A 26,665-nucleotide genomic window follows, 5' to 3' on the forward strand; every position below is an offset into this window, starting at 1 on the left:
AACATATACATTCCAATCAAAGAATGTTTTTTTATATACCTTGTAAATAGCACTACTTACGGTCATAAGGGACTCCATATTTGTGCACCAGCTATTAGGGTAATGTTAAGCAGTATTTTTGTAGCGGGGATTGCTTAAATCTTAAAAAGAAGATTTTCTTATCCAAAATTTCAAGAAGAGATAATTATATAATATAAATATAAAGAAATCCATTTGTCCTAGTTGATTACGTCATTCTATGCCCATAAATGGATTCCCGTCATGATCTTCTGATAGGGTTCTACCGATTATGTAATCAATTTCTCGGGAATTCTCTCCCTTTGATTACACAATCAATATATCTCTTTCCCACCTTTCCCTTAGAAACATCAAATTATTTCCCCTTTCGTGAATCAATAATTCCCCTTAGAAACAACAAATTAATTCCCCTTTCTTGAATCAATAATTCCCCTTAGAAACAACAAATTAATTTCCATTTCGTGACATATCAATCAATCTTGACATCACCTGTCAGACATTATTAAACTTCGCCTGGAAACAATTTGATTAATGATTGACAGTACCTGTCAGACATTATTAAACTTTGCCCGGAAACAATTTGATTAATGACTGACAGCACAGGTGTTCCAAATTCCCAATCGCTTTAATTAACCACGTGTTCTCCCTAATGACTCTATGCACATGGCCAAAACAACAACAACAACAACATCGATCTTGGAAATTTAGGTCATTGACCCCATTAACCGCGTGTTCTCCCTAATGACTCTATGCACATATTTGGTGTTAAAAAAAATTGTAGGTGGCAGCAGGGGTGAGTTTTCGGAGTTATAGGGTCATTTCTACTAACATATACATTCCAATCAAAGAATGTTTTTTTATATACCTTGTAAATAGCACTACTGACGGTCATAAGGGACTCCATATTTGTGCACCAGCTATTAGGGTAATGTTAAGCAGTATTTTTGTAGCGGGGATTGCTTAAATCTTAAAAAGAAGATTTTCTTATCCAAAATTTCAAGAAGAGATAATTAAGGTAAATAGAAACAAAAGTTTTACATATTTTTGGAATAAGGCTAGAGTCCTATTCAACAAGGTTCTTTCTTATCTTATCTTAGTTTGTGCTATATAGATGACTAGGACACGTTCTAAGAATGAAAGATGACAGATTGCCAAAAATAGTCCTTGTCAGCCAATCGTCTAGGGCCAAATAAAAGCAGGTCGTCCTTGTATGGGTTGGGAGGATGTCGCGAGGAAAGATTTAAGGGGAATGGTAACTTCTTGGGAGGTTGTAAAGAGAAAGGCTGTAAATAGATAGGGATGGAGGAGTAGCTTGCGTAGATGTGTTGGCCTCAGGCGGCTTGGTGCTCCAGTGAGTTGTTAGTAGCAGTAGTAGTAGTAGTATATTTCTGCTACACCAGTGAAGAAACTGGAACAGTTATTTCAGTTTCTAGCCATGTGCATAGAGCTTTTACAGACACGTGCAAGGATAATCCGTTCAGGCATTTTACTAAACCAAAGCTAGCAGTTTTTTTTCGTTTTTCGTGTTAAAAATAAAGTACACCTTCAAATTGAATTGAATAATTTATTTAAAACATCTTTGAATTTCTTGTAACGTTTTACCTTTTGTTTCAGGTACATAAGATATCACATAAATCACTGACAACAATGAAAAGGAGCCGAACATCCAAAATACACCAGATTGTCCCATTAATTCAATAAAACTTTCAAAAAAGAAAGTTACCAGAAAAGCTAAGCCCCAACTAAAACCAGATATTATAGAGCTTACTGTTCCTTTTACATGCACTGGTAGTATTTCTCCCATAATTGCCCAGGGCAAAGGACCAAAACCAAATGAATAAAATGTAATATATACAATTAGAGAAGCCAAAGGTAACCATCCTAAAGACAAAATACTCTCCGGATTATGAGAATTTAAGTAGAAATAAGTTCCTAACACTGCATGTGATATGGTCATAAAAACACCGGAGGCAGAGAGAAGAACTTTTCTCCCAACAAGATCGGCAATAAACACTGTTGTTAAGGTAGCAGTGAGCTGGACCAATGCAACAATAACTGATTGAACGTTACTGTTTAAGTCACCACCAGCTGCACTGAATATTGAAGCTAAATTATAAAGGGCGGCATTAATACCACTGAATTGCTGAAAGAACATAAGAGACATGCCTAGAAATAGGGGTTTTAGTACTTCCGCTGAGATTAAATCCCTAAATTTCACTTTTATATTTCTTGTAGCTTCAACACTTTTCCTTATGTCTGAAAGCTCTATTTCATGAGGATATTCTTTTCCCCGTAGCCATATCAGAGAATTTCGTGCTTGAGTGTCTTCATCTTTTATTATTAGGTAGTTTGGTGATTCAGGCACAACTAACATACATACGAAGTTGCATAATGGAAAAACAATAGAAATTAGTGAAAGGGTTGACCAAGACGTGAAAATTCCAACAGTATATGTAACTGTAATGCCCAAGACTATTAATAGCGTAAAACCAGATCCGAATGCACCTCTATATCTTGGCGTTGAAATTTCGGCAACATAAATTGGTGAGGCTACAGATGCAATTCCTCCTCCTACACCCACAAGCAGTCTCCCAGCAACAAACATAGTTAGATTACGGGATAAACCTACAAGCAAAAATCCCGATACAAAAATTGGTGAGGTTGTCATGGAAAGCCTTTTCCGACCCAGTTTATTGACAAGGAAGCCACCCAGGATGGAACCCAAAAAAGCCCCAAAATTTAATAATGAGCTTATTAGTGACAGTTCCAATTTAGTGTAGCTTCCATCCAGCTGGGGTATTGACGGAGAAGACCATCCAATGCCAGCACCAAGTGTGAAAGCTCCAAGGTGGGCTGAAAAATAAGAAAACAATACAATAAACTACTAGATATTCTGCGGTGGAATAATACAACAAGAACAGACAGAGAATCCTTTTTTAAAAGAAAAAACTAAAAACACTGCATTGTAATGTTTATCAATGAGCTACAACAAACGGTCTAGCAACATCTTTTTGTTTGACCATACATTTCAAAAGGCGATGTTAACCATATATCACTGTCGGTCATTTTTTGGTGAAGGAGGTCGGATATATTTCTTCAGAAAGGGTAGGGGGTGGTGTAAGAAACCAAACAAGTGATTTTTTAGCCTAATTATTATCAGTTTCCCTCCCACTAAGTGCAGGTGCAATGTAATATATTTTTAAGATGCACTTACTTAGACTGTGTTACATTTCTGTATAATTTTCTCAAAATATCCCTACCAACACTTCTTTGACCAATTTTGACCCCCCCCCCCCCCAAGGCTTAGACGCATTTACGCTTCTTATTTGCTCAAGTGAACTATCATTTTTATATATCAATAATCTTAAAATATTTATATAATGGAAAACAAAGTTTAGTTGGTAGCTATGACTTCTGGAGATATAATTCTCCTTCGGAAGATTCATTTTTCCTAGTTAAAAAAGAGAAAAAAAAAACTAGGAAGGAAAACAAATGTTTAAATGAAAAACAAGCCTCATCGTAAGACATGAGCCTTGCAGTTTTAATATTATTTGCTTTAGTATTTATGGCTACAGGGTTTCACAAATTCCTATTTTTGCTTGGAAACTCTATCAACAGCCTATTTTGATGAATTTTCAAAAAACCTAGAGTCTATTTCCTGTATGAAATACTAAATTATCTTTCTCCAAATCAAAAGAAAATAAATCGTCTTTTTGCAATACTAGCTTGAGATTTGGTAGCAGTAAGCTCAAAACTGTAGACTGTCAACTTCGATTGAACTACACACCAAATTTGAATTATGTATTTCATGTCTTTTAATTTTGGAATCATTCATCAAAATATCTGCCTCAGATTTGTCATCAGCAGGCCCTATGCTTAAGTACCAACTTCCGTGGAAATTGAGCACCTGTTTTGAAAAATGTACTTAATGTTTTTGATTTGAAACTTCTCGGTTGCAATATTAGCCATAGATTTTAGATCGGTTCATTTCAACAGTGGTCTCAGATTTCTCAGCACCCTTGAAAGCTTCACAATACTTACTATGGGGCCAGATCACGAAAGTGTGGGGGTGTCAGAAATGTATTTTTCAAAATCCAGGGTGGCGGTAATTTTGTTGTTTAATCCATTTTTTTATGAAATAAAAAACAATTTATTTTTAAATAAAAATCCTTTAAAAATAAAATTTTTCAAAATTTAAAGGGAAGGTGCAATTTGTTTTCTTTTTCAATCAAGTTTTTTCGATGAAAATTCCACAGAATTTTTTTTAATTTTAAATATTCTAATCTTTTTCAATGATAACAAAAAAAGGCAATTTTCAAGATCTAAGGGGGTAATTTAGGAAGGTAACATTGTTTTTTTCCTATACGTCTCTGATTAAAATAAAAAGGCCAATATTTATTAGATAGATGTTAAAAAATATGTCTTTAAGTTGTAGTAAGCAATTTGATATCCTTTCTTAATGATTTGCTAATAATTTCTATTTGGTGAATTGGTAGCAAAATAATTTCTATTTCTTTTAAGATTTGGTAACTATCCTTTCAAACATTCTTTTGGGGATTATAAAGTGTAAAGTGTATAAAGAGCATATAGGTGTATTGTCAATGTTAAATAGTCACTAGTAACGCAATTCGAGTAAAGAGGTGCCCGAGGTAATTGTACCCGGAACGACAAAATTGACAATTTTGAATGCAATATACAAATTAAAATGTCACAGTTTCGATGTGTATTAAAGGTACATAAAATTCCTTACGTCTTGGGAGAAGGATTAGCACCACCCTCCTTTAAAACCTTGATTAGCCTTGCAATATTCATTTTGTTGTATTATTGTCGATATTATGACAAATAAGAAGACATTACTCGAAATACAGACCGTTTTCAGTTTTAAACTATTGCAATGCGTTTGTTCAGTGGCTAAGAAAGTGGATAAAATTGAAGCCAAAAATTTAGCATTATTTTAATAGAAAGCAATTTTCGTTGGATGTAAAATAAACAATGATGGCATTAAAACAGATTTGCATACTGGAATTTTTGATTTGATTTTTGAAACAGATTGGATTTTTCGAATTAATTAATTCGAAAAATCTGTTCTTTTCCCACTTACCAGCTAAGGCTGCAAAAAGCTGAGGCGCAAGTTTTGCTTTTGCCTCATTATTTTCGATTCTTTTAACTTGCTTCATTTGGAAGGTTTCATCAATTTTTTCGATGCTTTTCATCTTCAAAATTGATACATCATCCTAGAAAAACCTATAGTTGTTATTACCAAAATACAGAGATAAATTTCAATTAACACTAATCCATATTTACAAATAACTTCTGTGTTGTAAGAAACCCAATTATATATCAGATAAGCCCTCCCTTTTCGTAAATGCCTTATAATTATTTGACAGACTGTTCATAATTACAAAGCTAAGTTACCTATAGCTTGGCTTTGCAAAGTAATTAAATTTCAATGCTTTGACTGCAATAGTATGAGTCACCTTTCCACATTTAAGCCGAATAGTTAATAGACTGACCTTCAAATAATACGTTTTCTTTCTCCAATTGTAATTTTATAGTGAGGGCAAAAAGTGTCAAAAAACAACAGAATACTTCCGTGCTTGAGGAAAGCACCAAAATTGGCTGAGATGTACTTTTGAGCATGCACTTTAATACGACTCAATTACACAAGCGAAATATTTCCTCGGAACGCCACCAGGTGGCTTGAAATCCAAGATGGCTGGCGAAAACACGAGTTTGTAAACATGAGAAAACATGGCCGTTCCGTAGTTGTACGTAGTGCAGCTGGGTGCCTCAAATCCAAAATAACACACGAAAATACGAGTTTGTCAAAATGAAAAGACATTACCGATCAAATAGGCTAGTATGCGTTAATCTATGGCATAAGTTCTGAATATGAACGCAAAAATAACATAAGTTGAATGCTCCAAACCAACAACAACTCCGTTGGTCAAGAATTGCATTGCTATATTTGGGGGGTCTAAGAAGAAAAGACCAACTTCAGCGAAAATTCCGCTCAGCGAAACAAAAAAATATGCATCACTCTTTGGAGCACTTTACGTGGGCTGTGCTGCTCGAGGAGGTGACATAGACGCCTTCTTCAAACACGAAAACAGTCGGTATCCGCCGGCTTTGACGTCAAGTAGCCAGAATCGTGTTGGTAACAACGCTTAACTTGCAGATATCTTAATCAGCTTAACCCCAGCTGCTGAGATTAACTTTCCAAATATGACAGCGAAACTGATTGACAGAGCTGCTCTTGTGCAAATGTTGAACCCAAGTAATTCCAGGATCTTCGGAGAATATGCAGAAAACATGTTTTCCCATGATATACTAGCAGCTCAGATTTGTCGAGAGATTTGACCTCGTATTCGATGTTTACAAATTAGATAGTCTAAAGTCGTCTGTCAGAAGTCAGAGAGGCAAGGGTTCACGACTGAAAGTTGTTCCAAACACACAAATCCCATTGAAGCGGAAAGAATTCCTGCAAGTAGATGCCAACAAAACAGACATGTTTAACCTGCTGTCCCATGCTGTCGTGAAAATGTCTCCAACGTCAAAACGAGTACATTGCACTACTGGAGACACGTGCATAGCTAACCAGGCATTCGAAGAGCAGAACCTCATCCAGTTATGTTCACACGAAGAGGCTGACACCCACTTTTTGCTTCACGCTTGTGACGCAGTCTTACAAGGACATTCTCGATTCTCATACGAACGGTGGACACAGACTTGATTGTGATTGCAATCTCATGCTTTGATCGCACTTGAGTATCTGAACTATTTATTGTGTTTGGTGTCGGTACCAACCTAAACTACGCTCCCATTCACGAAATAGTTCGATCGCTCGGGCCGATGAAATCACAGGAACTTCTGTTCTTCCACGCGCTTACAGGATTTCATACCGTTTCTTCTTTTATTCACCACTCAAAGAGGCAGTTCTTTGCGACTTGACAAAATATGCTAGGACTGAAAAAGACTTTCCTTCAACTGACTAACCAGCCTTCCCAAGTGACATAACTGCTCTTGACCTTTAACGACCTTGAACACTTCCATGACAAAAGACCAAGAACATGCAAAGACTCCCTCCGGCTACTGCTTCACTTTTACAACATATCCTTAGAGCTGCACTACAGTCAGGTCATGACATGACCTGACTGACATGACATGACTCCACACATTGTGTGGAGTTGCAGCCTGAAATCAACACCCACCCTTCCCAGTTTTTCTGACTTTGACTGGGTCAGAGATATCGAGGGAAAGCAGCTTCCCAATTGGGTGGGTTCCCTTCCGCTAGCATCAAATGTCTGTTGTGAGACAGGGCTTTGGGGCTGCAAAGAAGGGTGTGAAAGAAGATGCCGCTGCAGAAAATTTGTACCTTAACTATAGCCCACTATGCAGGTGCAAACCTAAGTGATATAATTGTTGAACATGCGATTTTTTTTTACCAGAAAATTCGATTGATCTCTTTGTGTTACTGATAAAACTATAATTCTTAAATGCTTTAATCTGTCCGTTTAGCTTCTGTTGATTCATTGAAAATAAATATAGAGATAAAGAGTTAACAATTATTTACCTGGTTTTGGTTTAGCAAATGTAAACAAAGGCCATAAATTGGACGCGTCATGGTCTCATACTCAGGCAATTTGTACTGTACCGACTTTACTACTGTAAGGCGTTTTTCGGAATGACAGGACGATATTTAAAACTGCTGCATTAATTACTCCACTCCAGCCTGTTATATCGGGATCATGACCCTCGCGCGATTCGGAAAGCTGACATTTTCTTCTGCCATCTTCGATTTTAGACCCCAAGCCGCTCAACGGTTCAACTAAGCTTAGACCCCAAGAGGATCAACGGTGTAACTAAGGTATATTTATGTACATATACGTGCGTTTTCAGAATCTGAAGTATCGATTGCTCCTAGTCCGCCCGTTTGAAGTTGTTACTTCTTCTTTTAATAAAACTTGTCTTCTTCAACCGCCATCTTGAGCCTGAAGCGCCTGATAACACTACGGTACGATTTTGATTAGTTTTACGTTCAAATTCGGAACTTCTGCCATCGATTACTCCATACTGGCCTATTTGAGTCGTCATATCTTTTTATTTTGACAAACTCATGTTTTCGACCACCATCTTGAATTTTAGGCGCCAAGTCGCGCTACGGTACAATTTCGGTTTTTTTTTAAGCTCATATTTGGAACCTGTGCAATCGATTACCCCATACTAGCCTATTTGAACGGCCATGTTTTCTTATTTGGACAAACTCGTATTTTTCATCCGCCATCTTGAATTTCAAGCCATCTAGCGGCGTTCCGAGGAAAAATTTTGCTTGCGTAACCAATCCATATTAAGCAACATGCTCGAAAGTACATCTCAGCCAATTTTGGTGCTTTCCTCAAACACGGAAGCGTTTTGGTGCTTTTCGCCCGCACTATTAGTAAATCATGTAAAAAGCTCGTGGTCACTCCCGGTTAGTCGCTAGCCTAACATTATGGGCATTGGAGTGTGTAACTAATATCATAGTTGGTAAAATTATACTTTAGCTACGTTTGGCTATCTTGGAAAGGGGTTAGGTTAGGAAACTGAAACTTTTAGGGATGGGACTACTTGCTAAAGTATGTGGCGGGAAGGTATTTTGAAGTACCTACCTCCACCCCATCTCCCTCTAGATGGTTCTGAAATTTTCCGACATGACAGGTCAATTATACCTATTGAAATTTTGACAAAACAGCATTTTACCTTAATTTTCAGTTATCAGTTTTCTTTTCTCTGGCTTTAGTTCTAAAATGCAATTCCTGTTATTTGAGTAGAATTTTAAGCCATATCAATTGTTAGTTTTTTTCCAAAATTTAAGAAATGTATTTGCATATCTTTAAAACCTTACAAATTGGGATTGAGCAAAGTTGTGAAGCTGAAAACAATTCTGTTATACTTGATTTAAGCAGAAGAACTATTCTGAAAGATTTCAATTTTATAACAGACAGATTTTTAAAGGTCATCAAAGGTCAGGACCCTTTTGAGGGAGAAGGAATGGAGGTAAGTACTTCAAAATACTCTCCCGGGACATACTTTAACCTGTAGACCCATAATTGAAAGTTTAATTTTCCTAACCTAACCCTTTTCCAAGATAGCCAAAAGTACCTAAAGTAAAATTTTACCTCTTAGTTTTATACTATGTCAAACAGTTCGTGGTAACGAACTGTAAGTAAGGAGCGACCCGGCTCAATGGTAACCGAAACTGTAGAAAACGGAATTTAGATACCAAGAGATAATCAAAAGAATCAGATTTTAATGCTGATTTCAAATATATAAGTTCATCAAGTTTATTTCTACCTATCAAAAGTTACGCGCCTGAGAAAATTAGGCTGATTTTCGAAAAAAGGGGATAAGACCCCCTAAAAGTTATAGAACCCTAAAAAATCACACCATCATATTCAGCGTATCAGAGAACCTTACTGCGGAGGTTTCAAGCTCCTATCTACAAAAATGTGGAATTTTGCATTTTTTTGCCAGAAGAAAGACCCCGGATGCGTGTTTATTTGTTTGTTTGTTTGTTTTTTTGTTTTTTTCCCCAGGGTTGATCGTATTGACCCAGTGGTCCTAGAGTATCGTGGGAGGGCTCATTCGAACGGAAATTAAAAGTTCTAGTGCCCTTTTTAAGTGACAAATAAAAATGGAAGGCAACTAGGCCCCCTCCCACGCTAATGTTTTTCCCAAAGTCACCCGATCAAAATTTTGAGATAGCCATTTTGTTCAGCATAGTCGAAAATATGATAACTATGTCTTTTAGGATGACTTAATCTCTCAAAGTCCCCGGGGGGAGGGCTGAAAGTTATGAACTTTACCCAATGTTAAGATATAGTATTGGTTATTGGGAAGTATGCAGACGTTTTCAGAGGGGATTTTTTCTGGTAGTGGGGGGGAGTGGATCGGGAGTCATGTGGAAGGATCTTACCATGAAGGAGGTTTTCATGGGAGAAGGGATATTGCTATAAAGGGGGTGTCGGATTTCCCAGCATTATTTTAAAAAAGATCAGAAATTATATGTAAAAAAACAAGATTTTTAACTGAAAGTAAGGAGCAACATCAAAACTTAAAACAACAGACAACATTACGTATATGATTGGGTTCATCCCCTAGTCAATACCTTGCTCTTTAAGCCAAAGATTATTTAGTACTTTCATAAGAGCTATTTATTCTAATTAACGGAATTTGTGATTAAGGGGTCATTTTTAAGGAATTGGAACAAAATTAAAACTTTAGCTTAAAGAGCAAGGTATTGACTAGGGGGCGAACCCTCTATTATATTGATTAAAAATAGAAGACCACTGAGTTCCATTGCGTAAACTAATTTGTAAGTAACGTATATCTATTACAAATAAAAACATTAGTAAATAAATTTAAACAGGTATCGAAAAAGTTATTTAACTAAATAGAATCAAAATTAATATTACAATGTTTTTATTATTCATGCACGGTGAGCCAAAATCAAAACCTGCATTAATTCAAAAACGTTCAAAAATTAAAAAAAAAATCAAGTTTTTTTTAACTGAAAGTAAGGAACGACGTTAAAACTTAAAACGAACAGAAATTATTCTGTATATGAAAGGGGCTGTCCCTTCCTCAACGCCTCGCTCTTTACGCTAAAGTTTGGCTTTCTCACAACTCTATTTTTTTTAAACAATGAAAAACTTCACGGAAATATGGCTCCCCTTTCCTGGAAATGTCCCTTCCCCCAAGGAAACATCCTCCATGGAAATATCCTCCGACGTAACAAAAGTAGAAAGGGGGGTAAAGGTCGTGACGGGAGTCCATATATGGGCATAGAGTCCCTAGGGAGAACACGTGGTAATGTCAGTCGTGATGGGGCACCAAATATGGGCATGGAATCCCCAGGGAGAGCACCTATGCTGTCAGTCCCGACCCCACACCAAATATGGGCAAGGAATCCCCAGGGAGAACAGGTTTCCGAGAAATGTCTCCGGGCAAAGTTAATTAACGTCTGACAGATAATGTCAAGGAGAAATGTCTCGCGGAGAAGTTAATTAACGTCTGACAGATGATGTCAAGGAAAAATGTCTCCGGGCAAAGTTCATTAACGTCTGACAGATGATGTCAAGGAGAATTGTTTCCGGGCGAAGTTCATTAGCGTCTGACAGATTATGTCAAGGTTGATTGTTTCCGGGCGAATGTTTTGATCTTAGAGATGAAGAGATTAACGTGGGAAAGGGTTTCCTAGTAATTTCAAATGTGATAGCGCAGGGATGCCAAAACAAAAGGAACACGCAGAAATTACGTTTAGGGGTTATTTGGGCGAAACCGTTTTAGACATTTTAGGGAATTATTTCGGCAAAACAGTTAGAGACATTTTAAAAGATGATTTTAGAAAATGTTTTAGAAGAGGATTTCAGGGTGAAACTCTGGGGTCGTTATAATACACAAGTTCCATTTGAACAGTGTCGTGAGGTCCCCTACCCCAACCCCAAAGGGCTCCGATCCCCTTACCTTAACCCCAAAGGAAACCCCCGACCCCCAAAGGTCCCCCGGGCTCCCAAAGGGCCCCCGGCGCCCCAAAGGCCCCTGAGCCCCCATTTTTTTATATTTTTTAATTTGTGCATTTTGGGGCACAAAAGGGCACCACCCCCCAACTTTTGACTCCCCCTCACAACATTAGTGTTTTGTCATGGTGTATCGTGTCTCAGTTACATTCTCTTGATTTTTGAATGTTCTGTTTGGATTTTTTTCGTTAAAATGCAAGTGTTGGAATATTTCAGTAGTGGTTTGTCATGGTTTACATTGTCACAGTTACATTCTCTTGATTTTCAAAGTTTATTGTGGATTTCTATCTTTAACATGCAAGAGTTGGATTATGTCATTAGTGTTTTGTCATGGTTTACCTTGTCGCAGTTACATTCTCTTGATTTTCAAGTTTCATTGCGGATTTCTTTCATTGAAATGCAAGAGTTGGAATATTTCATTAGTGTTTTGTTGTAGTTTATCTTGGCACAGTTATATTCTCATAATTTTTAACGTTCATTGCGGATTTCTTTCATTGAAATGCAAGAGTAGGAATATTTCAGTAGTGTTTTGTCGTAGTTTACCTTGTCGCAGTTACATTTTCTTGATTTTTCAAAGTTCATTTTGAATTTCATTCGTTGAAATGCAAGAGTTGGAATAGTTCAGTAGTGTTTTGTCATGGATTACCTTGTCGCACTTTCATTCTCTTGATTTTTAAAGTTCATTTTGGATTTCTTTCATTGAAATGCATGAGTTGGAACATTTCAGTAGTGTATTGTCATGGTTTACCTTGTCATAGTTATATTCTCTTGATTATTCAAAGTTCATTTTGGATTTCTTTCGTTGAAATGCAAGAGTTGGAATAATTCAGTAGTGCTTTGTTGTGGTTTATCGTGTCACAGTTACATTCTCTTAATTTTTGAAAGTTCATTGTGGATTTTTTTTCATTGAAATGCAAGAGTCGGAATATTTCAGTAGTGTTCTGTCATGGTTTACCTTGTCACAGTTACATTCTCTCGATTTTTCAAAGTTCATTTTGAATTTCTTTCGTTGAAATGCAAGAGTTGGAATATGTCAGCAGTGTTTTGTTGTGGTTTATCGTGTCGCAGTTACATTCTCTTGATTTTTCAAAGTTAATTTTCATTTTTTTCATTGAAATGCAAGAGTTGGATTATTTGAATAGTGTTTTACCGTGGTTTACCTTGTCACAGCTACATTCTCTTGATTTTTCAAAGTTCATTTTGGATTTCATTCGTTGAAATGCAAGAGTTGGAATAATTCAGTAGTGTTTTGTCGGGGTTTACCCTGTCACACTTTCATTCTCTTGATTTTTCAAAGTTAATTTGAATTTCTTTCATTGAAATGCAAGAGTTGGATTATTTCAGTAGTGTTTTGTCATGGCTTACCTTGTCGCAGTTACATTCTCTTAGTTTTTCAAAGTTCATTTTGAATTTATTTCATTGAAATGCAAGAGCTGGTATATTTCAGTAGTGTTTTGTTGTGGTTTACCTTGTCACAGTTACATTTTCTTGATTTTTCAAAGTCCATTTTGGATTTCCTTCATTGAAATGCAAGTTTGAATAATTCAGTAGTGTTTTGTCATGATTGACCATGTCGCAGTTAGATTCTCTTGATTTTTCAAAGTTCATTTTGAATTTATTTCATTGAAATGCAAGAGTTTGATTATTTCAGTAGTGTATTTTCGTGGTATACAATGTCAAATTTACCTTCTCTTAATTTTTAAATGTTCAATTTTAATTTATTTAAGTGAAATGAAAGAGTTGGATTATTTAACTAGTGTTTTGTCGTGGTTTACCATTTCAAAGTTACATTCTCTTGATTATTCAAAGTCAATTTTGGATTTCCTTCGTTGAAATGCAAGAGTTTGAATATTTCAGTAGTGTTTTGTCATGATTTACCATTTCGCAGTTAGATTCTCTTAATTTTTCAAAGTTCAATTTGAATTTCTTTAATTGAAATGCAAGAGTTGGAATATTTCACTAGTGTTTTGTTGTGGTTTACCTTGTCACAGTTACATTTTCCTGATTTTTCAAAGTTCATTTTGAATTTCTTTCATTGAAATGCAAGAGTTGGATTATTTTAGTAGTGTTTTGTCGTGGTTTACCTTGTCACAGTTACATTCTCTTGATTTTAAAAGTTCATTGTGGATTTCTTTAATTGAAATGCAAGAGTTGGATTATTTCAGTAGTGTTTTGTCAGGGTTTACCTTGTCACAGTTACATTCTCCTGATTTTCAATGTTCATTGTGTATTTCTTTCATCGAAATGCAAGAGTTTGAATATTTCATTAGTGTTTTTTTTTAGTCTACCTTGTCTCAGTTACATTTTCTTGATTTTTCAAAGTTAATTTTGAATTTCATTCTTTGAAATTCAAGATTTGGAATATTTCAGTAGTGTTTTGTCATGGTTTACCTTTTCGCAGTTACATTCTATCAATTTTAAACGTTCATTGCGGATTTCTTTCATTGAAATGAAAGAGTTGGAATATTTCTGTAGTGTTTTGTTGTAGTTTACCCTGTCGTAGTTACATTTTCTTGATTTTTCAAAGTTCATTTTGAATTTCATTCGTTGAAATTCATGAGTTGGAACATTTCAGTAGTGTTTTGTCGTGGTTTACCTTGTCGCAGTTACATTCTCTTGATTTTCAAACTTCATTTTGAATTTCTTTCATTGAAATGCATGAGTTGGAACATTTCAGTAGTGTTTCGTCGTGGTTTACCTTGTCATAGTTACATTCTCTTTACTTTTCCAAGTTCATTTTGAATTTCTTTAGTTGAAATGCAAGAGTTGTAATATTTCAGTAGTGTTTTATTGTGGTTTATCGTGTCACAGTTACATTCTCTTTATTTTTTAAAGTTCATTGTGGATATTTTTCATTGAAATGCAAGAGTTGGAATATTTCAGTAGTGTTTTGTCATGGTTTACCTTGTCAGAGTTACATTCTCTAAATTTTTAAAAGTTTATTTTGAATTTCATCCATTGAAATGCAAGAGTTGGAATATTTTAGTAGTGTTTTGTTGTAGTTTACCTTGTCGCAGTTACATTATCTTGATTTTTCAAAGTTCATTTTGAATTTCATTAGTTGAAATGCAAGAGTTAGAATATTTCAATAGTGTTTTGTTGTGGTTTACCTTGTCATAGTTACATTCTCTTGATTTTTCAAAGTTCATTTTGAATTTCTTTCATTGAAATGCATAAGTTGTAACATTTCAGTAGTGTTTTCTCGTGGTTTATCTTGTCACAGTTACATTCTCTTGATTTTTCAAAGTTCATTTTGAATTTCGTTCGTTGAAATGCAAGAGTTGGAATATTTCAGTAGTGTTTTGTTGTGGTTTATCATGTCACAGTTACATTCTCTTGATTTTTCAAAGTTTATTTTGATTTTTTCATTGAAATGCAAGAGTTGGATTATTTCAGTAGTGTTCTATCGTGGTTTACCTTGTCACCGCTACATTCTCGTGATTTTTCAAAGTTCATTTTGGATTTCTTTCGTTGAAATGCAAGAGTTGGATTATTTCAGTAGTGTTTTGTCGTGGTTTAACCTGTCTTAGCTACATTCTCTTGATTTTTCAAAGTTCATTTTGAATTTCTTTCGTTGAAATGCAAGAGTTGGAATATTTCAGTAGTGTTTTGTTGTAGTTTACCTTGTCACAGTTACATTCTCTCGATTTTTGAAAGTTCATTTTGAATTTCTTTCATTGAAATGCAAGGGTTGGAATATTTCAGTAGTGGTTTGTTGTGGTTTACCTTGTCACAGTTACATTCTCTCGATTTTTCAAAGTTCATTTTGAATTTCTTTCATTGAAATGCAAGAGCTAGATTATTTCAGTAGTGTTTTGTCATGGTTTACCATTTCACAGTTACATTCTCTTGATTTTTAAAAGCTCATTTTCGATTTCTTTCCTTGAAATGCAAGAGTTGGAATATTTCACTAGTGTTTTGTAGTGGTTTACCTTGTCACAGTTACATTCTCTCGATTTTTCAAAGTTTATTTTGAATTTCTTTCATTGAAATGCAAGAGTTGGATTATTTCACTAGTGTTTTGTTGTGGTATACCTTGTCACAGTTACAACCTCTTGATTTTTCAAAGTTCATTTTGAATTTCTTTCGTTGAAATGCAAAAGTTGGAATATTTCAGTAGTGTTTTGTTGTAGTTTACCTTGTCACAGTTACATTTTCTTAATTTTTCAAAGTTCATTTTGAATATTTTTCGTTGAAATGCAAGAGTTGGAATATTTCAGTAGTGTTTTGTGATACTTTACATTGTCAAAGTTATATTCTCTTAATTTTTCAAAGTTCATTTTGAATGTCTTTCGTTGAAATGCAAGAGTTGGAATATTTCAGCAGTGTATTGTCATTGCTTACCTTGTCAGAGTTACATTTTCATAATTTTTCAAAGTTCATTTCTAATTTCTTTCATTGAAGTGCAAGAGTTGGAATGTGTCAGTAGTGTTTTTTCGTGGTTTACCTTGTTACAGTTACATTTTCTTAATTTTTCAAAGTTCATTTTGATTTTCTTTCGTTGAAATGCAAGAGTTGGAATATTTCAGTAGTGTTTTGTTGTAGTTTACCTTGTCACAGTTACATTCTCTTAATTTTTCAAAGTTCATTTGAATTTCTTTCATTGAAATGCAAGAGTTGGAATATTTCACTAGTGTTTTGTTGTGGTTTACCTTGTCACAGTTACATTTTCTTGATTTTTCAAAGTTCATTTTGAATTTCTTTCATTGAAATGCAAAAGTTGGATTATTTCAGTAGTGTTTTCTCGTGGTGTACCGTGTCAGAGTTAAATTCTAACGATTTTAAAAGATAATTTTGAATTTCTTTCGTTGAAATGTAAGCGTTGGAAGATTTCAGTAGTTTTTTTTCAGTGTTTACCTTGTTGAAGTTACGTTATCCTTATTTTAGGTTTTAGTATATGATTTATTTAATCGAAATTAAAGAGCTACAATATTTCAGTAGTGTTTTTTTGTAGTTTAACCTGTCGGAGTTACAATTTCTTTTTTTTTCAAAGTTCATTTTGAATTTATTTCGTTGAATTGCATGAGTTGGAATATTTCATTAGTGTTTTGTCATGGTTTACCTTTTCGCAGTTACATTCTCTTGATTTTCAACGTTCATTGCGGATTTCTTTCATTGAAATGCAAGAGTTGGAATATTTCAGTAGTGTTTTGTTGTAGTTTACCTTGTCACAGTTACATTTTCTAGATTTTTCAAAGTTCATTTTGAATTTCATTCGTTGAAATGCAAGAGTTGGAATATTTCAGTAGTGTTTTGTCAGGATTTACCTTGTCACAGTTACATTCTCTTGATTTTCAAAGTTAATTGTGAATTTCTTTCATTGAAATGCATGAGTTGGAACATTTCAGTAGTGTTTTGTCATGGTTTACCTTGTCACAGTTATATTCTCGTGATTTTTCAAAGTTAATTTTGAATTTTTTTCGTTGAAATGCAAGAGTTGGAATATTTCAGTAGTGTTTTGTTGTGGTTTACCTTGTCACAGTTACATTCTCTTAATTTTTTAAAGTTCATTGTGGATTTTTTTCATTGAAATGCAAGAGTCGGAATATTTCAGTAGTGTTTTGTCATGGTTTACCTTGTCACAGTTATATTCTCTCGATTTTTCAAAGTTTATTTTGAATTTCTTTCATTGAAATGCAAGAGTTGGAATATTTCAGTAGTGTTCTGTTGCAGTTTACCTTGTCGCAGTTACATTTTCTTGATTTTTCAAAGTTCATTTTGAATTTTATTCGTTGAAATGCAAGAGTTGGAATATTTCAGTAGTGTTTTGTTGTGGTTTACCTTGTCATAGTTACATTCTCTTGATTTTTCAAAGTTCATTTTGAATTTCTTTCATTGAAATGCATAAGTTGTAACATTTCAGTAGTGTTTTCTCGTGGTTTATCTTGTCACAGTTACATTCTCTTGATTTTTCAAAGTTCATTTTGAATTTCGTTCGTTGAAATGCAAGAGTTGGAATATTTCAGTAGTGTTTTGTTGTGGTTTATCATGTCACAGTTACATTCTTTTGATTTTTCAAAGTTCATTTTGATTTTTTCATTGAAATGCAAGAGTTGGAATATTTCAGTAGTGTTTTGTGATGCTTTATATTGTCACAGTTACATTCTCTTAATTTTTCAAAGTTCATTTTGAATTTCTTTCGTTGAAATACAAGAGTTGGAATATTTCAATAGTGTCTTGTCGTGGTTTACCTTGTCACAGTTACATTCTCATAATTTTTCAAAGTTCATTTTGAATTTATTGCGTTGAAATGCAAGAGTTGGAATATTTCAGTAGTGTCTTGTCGTGGTTTAACTTGTTATAGTTACATTGTTTTGATTTTTCAAAATTCATTATGGAATTTCTCTCTTTGAAATGCAAGAGTTGGAATATTTCAGTAGTGTTTTGTCGTGGTTTACCTTGTCACAGTTACATTATCTTAATTTTTCAAAGTTCATTTTGAATTTCTTTCGTTGAAATGCGAGAGTTGGAATATTTCAGTAGTGTTTTGTTGTGCTTTACATAGTCACAGTTACATTTTCTTGATGTTTCAAAGTTCATTTGAATTTCTTACATTGTAATGCAAGAGTTGGATTATTTCAGTAGTGTTTTGTTGTGCTTTACCTTGTCACACTTACATTTTCTTGATGTTTCAAAGTTCATTTTGAATTTCTTTCATTGAAATGCAAGAGTTGGATTATTTCAGTTATGTTTTGTCGTGGTTTACCTTGTCACAGTTACATTCTCTTGATTTCTAAAGTTCATTGTGGATTTCTTTCATTAAAATGCAAGAGTTGGATTATTTCAGTTGTTTTTTGTAGTGGTTTACCTTGTCACAGTTACATTCTCTTAATTTTAAATGTTCAGTGTGGATTTCTTTCATTGACTTACAAGAGATGGAATATTTTAGTAATGTTTTGTTGTAGTTTACCATGTCGCAGTTACATTTTCTAGATTTTTCAAAGTTCATTTTGAATTTCATTCGTTTAAATGCAAGACTTGGAATATTTCAGTTGTGGCTTGTCAGGATTTACCTTCTCAGGTTTACATTCTCTTGATTTTCAAAGTTCATTGTGGATTTTTTTCAATGAAATGCAAGAGTTGGATTATTTCAGTTGTTTTTTATTGTAGTTTACCTTGTAGCAGGTAGATTCTCTTGATTTTTCAAAGTTCATTTTGAATTTCATTCATTGAAATACAAGAGTTGGAATATTTCAGTAGTGTTTTGTTGTAGTTTACCTTGTCGCAGTTACATTTTCTTGATTTTTCAAAGTTCATTTTGAATTTCATTAATTGAGATGCAAGAGTTGGAATAGTTCAATGGTGTTTTGTTGTGATTTACCTTGTCACAGTTACATTCTCTTGATTTTTCAAAGTTCATTTTGATTTTTTCATTGAAATGTATGAGTTGGATTATTTCAGTAGTGTTTTATCGTGGTTTACCCTGTCACAGCTACATTCTCGTGACTTTTCAAAGTTCATTTTGGATTTCTTTCGTTGAAATGCAAGAGTTGGATTATTTCAGTAGTGTTTCGTTTTGGTTTACCCTGTCACAGCTAGATTCTCGTGATTTTTCAAAGTTCATTTTGAATTTCTTTCGTTGAAACACAGCTGTCACACACCTGTCACAGCTAGATTCTCGTGATTTTTCAAAGTTCATTTTGAATTTCTTTCGTTGAAACACAAGAGTTGGAATATTTCAGCAGTGTTTTGTTGTAGTTTACCTTGTCACAGTTACATTCTCTCGATTTTTGAAAGTTCATTTTGAATTTCTTTCATTGAAATGCAAGGGTTGGAATATTTCAGTAGTGTTTTGTTGAGGTTTACCTTGTCACAGTTACATTCTCTCGATTTATCAAAGTTCATTTTGAATTTCTTTCATTGAAATGCAAGAGTTGGATTATTTCAGTAGTGTTTTGTCATGGTTTACCATTTCACAGTTACATTCTCTTGATTTTTAAAAGTTCATTTTCGATTTCTTTCGTTGTGATTTCTTTCACTAGTGTTTTGTAGTGGTTTAGCTTGTCACAGTTACATTCTCTCGATTTTTAAAAGTTTATTTTGAATTTCTTTCATTGAAATGCAAGAGTTGGATTATTTCAGTAGTTTTTTGTCATGGTTTACCATTTCACAGTTACATTCTCTTGATTTTTAAAAGTTCATTTTCGATTTCTTTCGTTGTGATTTCTTTCACTAGTGTTTTGTAGTGGTTTACCTTGTCACAGTTACATTCTCTTGATTTTTCAAAGTTCATTTTGAATTTCTTTCGTTGAAATGCAAGAGTTGGAATATTTCAGTAGTGTTTTGTTGTAGTTTACCTTATCACAGATACATTCTCTTGATTTTTCAAAGTTCAGTTTGAATTTCTTTCGTTGAAATGCAAGAGTTGGAATATTTCAGTAGTGTTTTGTGATGCTTTACATTGTCACAGTTACATTCTCTTAATTTTTCAAAGTTCATTTTGAATTTCTTTCGTTGAAATGCAAGAGTTGGAATATTTTAATAGTGTCTTGTCGTGGTTTACCTTGTCACAGTTACATTCTCTTAATTTTTCAAAGTTCATTTTGAATTTCTTTCATTGAAATGCAAGAGTTGGAATATTTAAGTAGTGTTTTGTTGTGGTTTACCTTGTAAAAGTTAAATTCTCTTGATTTTTCAAAGTTCATTTTGAATTTCTTTCGTTGAAATGCAAGAGTTGGAATATTTCAGTAGTGTTTTGTTGTAGTTTACCTTGTCACAGTTACATTCTCCTAATTTTTCAAAGTTCATTTTGAATTTCTTTCGTTGAAATGCAAGAGTTGGAATATTTCAGTAGTGTTTTGTTGTGCTTTACATTGTCACAGTTACATTCTCTTGATGTTTCAAAGTTCATTTGAATTTCTTACATTGTAATGCAAGAGTTGGATTTTTTCAGTAGTGTTTTGTTGTGCTTTACCTTGTCACACTTACATTTTCTTGATGTTTCAAAGTTCATTTTGAATTTCTTACGTTGAAATGCGAGAGTTGGAATATTTCAGTAGTGTTTTGTCGTGGTTTACCTTCTCAGAGTTACATTCTCTTGATTTTTCAAAGTTCATTTTGAATTTCTTTCATTGAAATGCAAGAGTTGGAATATTTCAGTAGTGTTTTGTTGTGGTTTACCTTGTCACAGTTACATTCTCTTGATTTTTCAAAGTTCATTTTGAATTTCTTTCGTTGAAATGCAAGAGTTGGAATATTTCAGTAGTGTTTTGTTGTAGTTTACCTTGTCACAGCTAAATTCTCTTAATTTCTCAAAGTTAATTTTGAATTTCTTTCGTTGAAATGCAAGAGTTGGAATATTTCAGTAGTGTTTTGTTGTAGTTTATCGTGTCACAGTTACATTCTTTTAATTTTTCAAAGTTCATTTTGAATTTCTTTCGTTGAAATGCAAGAGTTGGAATATTTCAGTAGTGTTTTGTTGTAGTTTACCTTGTCACAGTTACATTCTCTTAATTTTCCAAAGTTCATTTTGATTTTATTTCGTTGAAATGCAAGAGTTGGAATATTTCAGTAGTGTTTTGTTGTGGTTTACCTTGTCACAGTTACATTCTCTTAATTTTTCAAAGTTCATTTTGAATTTCTTTCGTTGAAATGCAAGAGTTGGAATATTTCAGTAGTGTTTTGTTGTGCTTTACATTGTCACAGTTACATTCTCTTTATTTTTCAAAGTTGATTTCGAATTTAATTCATTGAAATGCAAGAGTTGGAATATGTCAGTAATGTTTTGTTGTGCTTTACCTTGTCACACTTACATTTTCTTAATTTTTCAAAGTTAATTTTGAAGTTCTTTCGTTGACATGTGTGAGTTGGAATATTTCAGTAGTGTTTTGTTATGCTTTACCTTGTCACAGTTATATTCTCTCGGTTTTTTAAAGCTCCTGTTGAATTGCTTTCATTGAAAAGCATAAGTTTGATTAATTCACTAGGGTTTCGTTATGGTTTACCTTGTCACAGTTATATTCTCTTGATTTTTCAAAGTTCATTTTGGATTTCTTTCATTGAAATGCAAGAGTTGGAATATTTCAGTAGTGTTTTGTTGTGGTTCACCTTAACACAGTTACATTCTCTTAATTTTTCAAAGTTCATTTTGAATTTATTTCGGTGAAATGCAAGAGTTGGAATATTTCAGTAGTGTTTTTATATGGTTTACCTTATCACAGTTACATTCTCTTGATTTTTCAAAGTTCATTTTGAATTTCTTTCATTGAAATGCAAGAGTTGGAATATTTCACTAGTGTTTTGTAATGGTTCACCATGTCACAGTTACATTCTCTTGATTTTTCAAAGTTCATTTTGAATTTCTTTCGTTGAAATACGAGAGCTGAAATATCTCAGTAATGTTTTTTGCGGTTTACCTTGTCACAGATACATTCTCTTAACTTTTTAAAGTTCATTGTGAATTTTTATCATTGAAATGCGAGAGCTGGAACATTTCAGTAGTGATTTGTCGTGGTTTACTTTGTCACAGTTACATTCTCTTAATTTTTCAAAGTTCATTTTGAATTTCTTTCGATGAAATGAAAGAGTTGGAATATTTCAATAGTGTTTTGTCATGGTTTACCTTTTCAGACTTACTTGCTCTTAATTTTTCAAAGTTCATTTTAAAATTTCTTTCATTGAAATGCAAGAGTTGGATTATTTCAGTAGTGTTTTGTCATGGTTTACCATTTCACAGTTACATTCTCTTGATTTTTAAAAGTTCATTTTCAATTTCTTTCGTTGAAATGGTAGAGTTGGAATATTTCACTAGTGTTTTGTAGTGGTTTACCTTGTCACAGTTACATTTTCTTGATTTTTCAAAATTCATTTTGAATTTCTTTCGTTGAAATGCAAGAGTTGGAATATTTCAGTAGTGTTTTGTTGTAGTTTACCTTATCACAGTTACATTCTCTTGATTTTTCAAAGGTCAGTTTGAATTTCTTTCGTTGAAATGCAAGAGTTGGAATATTTCAGTAGTGTTTTGTGATGCTTTACATTGTCACAGTTACATTCTCTTAATTTTTCAAAGTTCATTTTGAATTTCTTTTGTTGAAATGCAAGAGTTGGAATATTTAAATAGTGTATTGTCGTGGTTTACCTTGTCACAGTTACATTCTCTTAATTTTTCAAAGTTCATTTTGAATTTCTTTCGTTGAAATGCAAGAGTTGGAATATTTCAGTAGTGTTTTGTTGTAGTTTACCTTGTCACAGTTACATTCTCTTGATTTTTCAAAGTTCATTTTGAATTTCTTTCCTTGAAAAGCAAGAGTTGGAATATTTCAGTAGTGTTTTGTCCTGGTTTACCTTGTAACAGTTACATTCTCTTAATTTTTCAAAGTTCATTTTGAATTTCTTTCGTTGAAATGCAAGAGTTGGAATATTTCAGTAGTGTTTTGTTGTGCTTTACATTGTCACAGTTACATTCTCTTAATTTTTCAAAGTTCATTTCGAATTTCTTTCATTGAAATGCAAGAGTTGGAATATGTCAGTAGTGTTTTGTCGTGGTTTACCTTGTCACAGTTACATTCTCTTGATGTTTCAAAGTTCATTTGAATTTCTTACATTGCAATGCAAGAGTTGGATTTTTTCAGTAGTGTTTTGTTGTGCTTTACCTTGTCACACTTACATTTTCTTGATGTTTCAAAGTTCATTTTGAATTTCTTTCATTGAAATGCGAGAGTTGGAATATTTCAGTATTGTTATATCGTGGTTTACCTTCTCAGAGTTACATTCTCTTTATTTTTTAAAGTTCATTTTGAATTTTTTTCATTGAAATGCAAGAGTTGGATTATTTCAGTAGTGTTTTGTTGTGGTTTAGCTTGTCACAGTTACATTCTCTTGATTTTTCAAAGTTCATTTTGAATTTCTTTCGTTGAAATGCAAGAGTTGGAATATTTCAGTAGTGTTTTGTTGTAGTTTACCTTGTCACAGTTACATTCTCTTAATTTTTCAAAGTTCATTTTGAATTTCTTTCGTTGAAATGCAAGAGTTGGAATATTCCAGTAGTGTTTTGTGATGCTTTACATTGTCACAGTTACATTCTCTTAATTTTTCAAAGTTTATTTTGAATTTCTTTCGTTGAAATGCAAGAATTGGAATATTTCAGTAGTGTTTTGTTGTAGTTTACCGTGTCTCAGTTACATTCTCTTAATTTTTCAATGTTCATTTTGAATTTCTTTCGTTGAAATGTAAGAGTTGAATTATTTCAGTAGTGTTTTGTGGTGGTTTACCTTGTCAGAGTTACATTCTCTTGATTTTTCAAAGTTAATTTCGAATTTATTTCATTGAAATGAAAGAGTTGAAATATGTCAGTAGTGTTTTGTCGTGGTTTATCGTGTCACAGTTACATTCTCTTGATTTTTCAAGGTTCATTTGAATTTCTTACATTGTAATGCAAGAGTTGGATTATTTCAGTAGTGTTTTGTTGTGCTTTACCTTGTCACACTTACATTTTCTTGATGTTTCAAAGTTCATTTTGAATTTCGTTCGTTGAAATGCGAGAGTTGGAATATTTCAGTAGTGTTTTGTCGTGGTTTACCTTCTCACAGTTACATTCTCTTGATTTTTGAAAGTTCATTTTGAATTTCTTTCATTGAAATGCAAGAGTTGGAATATTTCACTAGCGTTTTGTCATGGTTCACCATGTCACAGTTATATTCTCTTGATTTTTCAAAGCTCGTTTCGGATTTCTTTCGTTGAAATGCAAGAGTTGGAATATTTCAGTAGTGTTTTGTTGTGGTTCACCTTAACACAGCTACATTCTCTTAATTTTTCAAGGTTCATTTTGAATTTATTTCGGTGAAATGCAAGAGTTGGAATATTTCAGTAGTGTTTTGATATGGTTTACCTTGTCACAGTTACATTCTCTTGATTTTTCAAAGTTCATTTTGAATTTCTTTCATTGAAATGCAAGAGTTGGAATATTTCACTAGTGTTTTGTCATGGTTTACCATGTCACAGTTACATTCTCTTGATTTTTCAAAGTTCATTTGGAATTTCTTTCATTGAAATGCAAGAGTTGGAATATTTCAGTAGTGTTTTGTTGCGGTTTACCTTGTCACTGTTCCATTCTCTTAATTTTACAAAGTTCATTTTGAATTTCTATCATTGAAATGCAAAAGTTGGAATATTTCAATAGTGTTTTGTCATGGTTTACCTTGTCAGACTTACATTCTCTTAATTTTTCAAAGTTCATTTTGGTTTTATTTCGGTAAAATACAAGACTTGGAATATTTCAGTAGTGTTTTGTTGTGGTTTACCTTGTCACAGTTACATTCTCTTGATTTTTCAAAGTTCATTTTGGTTTTATTTCGGTGAAATGCAAGAGTTGGAATATTTCAGTAGTGTTTTGTTGTGGTTTATCATTTCATAGTTACGTTCTCTTAATTTTTAAATGTTAATTTTGAATTTCTTTTGATAAAATGCAGGAGTTGGAATATTTAAGTAGTGTTTTGTCGTGGTTTCCCTTGTCAAAGTTACATTATCTTAGTTTCTCAAAGTTCATTTTGAATTTATTTCTTTGAAATGCAAGAGTTGGAATATTTCAGTAGTGTTCGGCTGTGGTTCACCTTATCACAGTTACATTTTCTTGATTTTTTAAAGTTCAGTGTTTTGTCATGGTTTACCTTGTCACAGATATATTCTCTTGATTTTACAAAGTTCATTTTGAATTTCTTTCGTTGAAAAGCAAGAGTTGGAATATTTCAGTAGTGTTTTGTCGTGGTTTACTTTGTCACAGTTACAATCTCTAGATTTTTCAAAGTTCATTATGGATTTCTTTCGTTGAAATATGTTTTGTTGTGCTTTACCTTGACACAGTTACATTTTCTTGATTTTTGTTAGGTTAGGTTAGACTAGATCAAGTTAGGTTTGGTTAGGTTAAGTTAGGTTAGGTTAGGTTAGCCTACGTACGCGCGCGTACGTAGGCTAACATAACCTAACCTAACTTAACCTAACCTAACTTGATCTAGCCTAACCTAACCTAACAAAAATCAAGAAAATGTAGCTGTGTCATGATAAAGCACAACAAAACATATTTCAACGAAAGAAATCCACAATGAACAGAAAAATCAAGAGATTCTAACTGTGACAAAGTAAACCACGACAAAACACTACTGAAATATTCCAACTCTTGCTTTTCAACGAAAGAAATCCAAAATGAACTTTGAAAAATTAAGAGAATGTAACTTTGACAAAGTAACAATGGCAAAACACTAATGAAATATTCCAAATTTTGCATTTCACGAAAGAAATCCAAAATGAACTTTGAAAAACCAAGAGAATGTAACTGTGACATGGTAAACCACGACAAAACACTACTGAAATATTCCAACTCTTGCATTTCAACGAAAGAAATCCAAAATGAACTTTGAAAAATCAAGAGAATGTAACTGTGACAAGGTAAACCACGACAAAACACTACTGAAATATTCCAACTCTTGCATTTCAACGAATGAAATTCAAAATGAACTTTAGAAAATCAAGAGAATGTATCTGTGACAAGGTAAACCATGACAAAACAATGAACTTTGAAAAATCAAGAAAATGTAACTGTGATAAGGTGAACCACAACAGAACACTACTGAAATATTCCAACTCTTGCATTTCAACGAAAGAAATTCAAAATAAACTTTGAAAAATTAAGAGAATGTAACTGTGACTAGGGAAACCACGACAAAACACTATTGAAATATTCCAACTCTTGCATTTCATTGAAAGAAATCCAAAATCAACTTTGAAAAATTAAGAGAATGTAAGTATGACAAGGTAAACCACAACAAAACACTGCTGAAATATTCCAACTCTTGCATTTCACCGAAATAAAACCAAAAATGAACTTTGTAAAATCAAGAGAATGTAACTGTGACAAGGTAAACCACATCAAAACACTACTGAAATATTCCAACTCTTGCATTTCACCGAAAGAAATCCGCAATGAACTTTGAAAAATTAAGAGAATGTAATTCTGACAAGGTAAACCATGACAAAACACTATTGAAATATTCTAACTCTTTCATTTCATCGAAAAAAATTCAAAATGAACTTTGAAAAATCAAGAGAATGTAACTGTGACAAGGTAAACCACGACAAAACACTACTGAAATATTCCA

The 26,665-nt window shown here is 33.3% G+C and overlaps 1 protein-coding gene across 1 annotated transcript in view; it reads right to left on the reverse strand.

Moving 5' to 3' along the window:
- Positions 1 to 1,568: 1,568 nt before the first annotated feature.
- LOC148953102 (facilitated trehalose transporter Tret1-2 homolog) overlaps positions 1,569 to 26,665 on the reverse strand; it is a 64,876-nt gene continuing 39,779 nt past the window's right edge. The window contains exons 2-3 of the mRNA XM_089087526.1: positions 5,120 to 5,252; positions 1,569 to 2,871 (exon numbers count right to left, since the gene is read on the reverse strand). Of these exons, the coding sequence (XP_088943652.1) occupies positions 1,583 to 2,871; positions 5,120 to 5,231 (1,401 nt within the window). The 5' untranslated portion in view covers positions 5,232 to 5,252 and the 3' untranslated portion in view covers positions 1,569 to 1,582. The remainder of the gene's footprint in view (positions 2,872 to 5,119; positions 5,253 to 26,665) is intronic.

The sequence above is a fragment of the Artemia sp. Qi Xiang Cuo genome, chromosome 4 (assembly GCF_049724085.1).
Source record: "Artemia sp. Qi Xiang Cuo chromosome 4, ASM4972408v1, whole genome shotgun sequence".
Lineage (NCBI taxonomy): Eukaryota > Metazoa > Arthropoda > Branchiopoda > Anostraca > Artemiidae > Artemia > Artemia sp. Qi Xiang Cuo.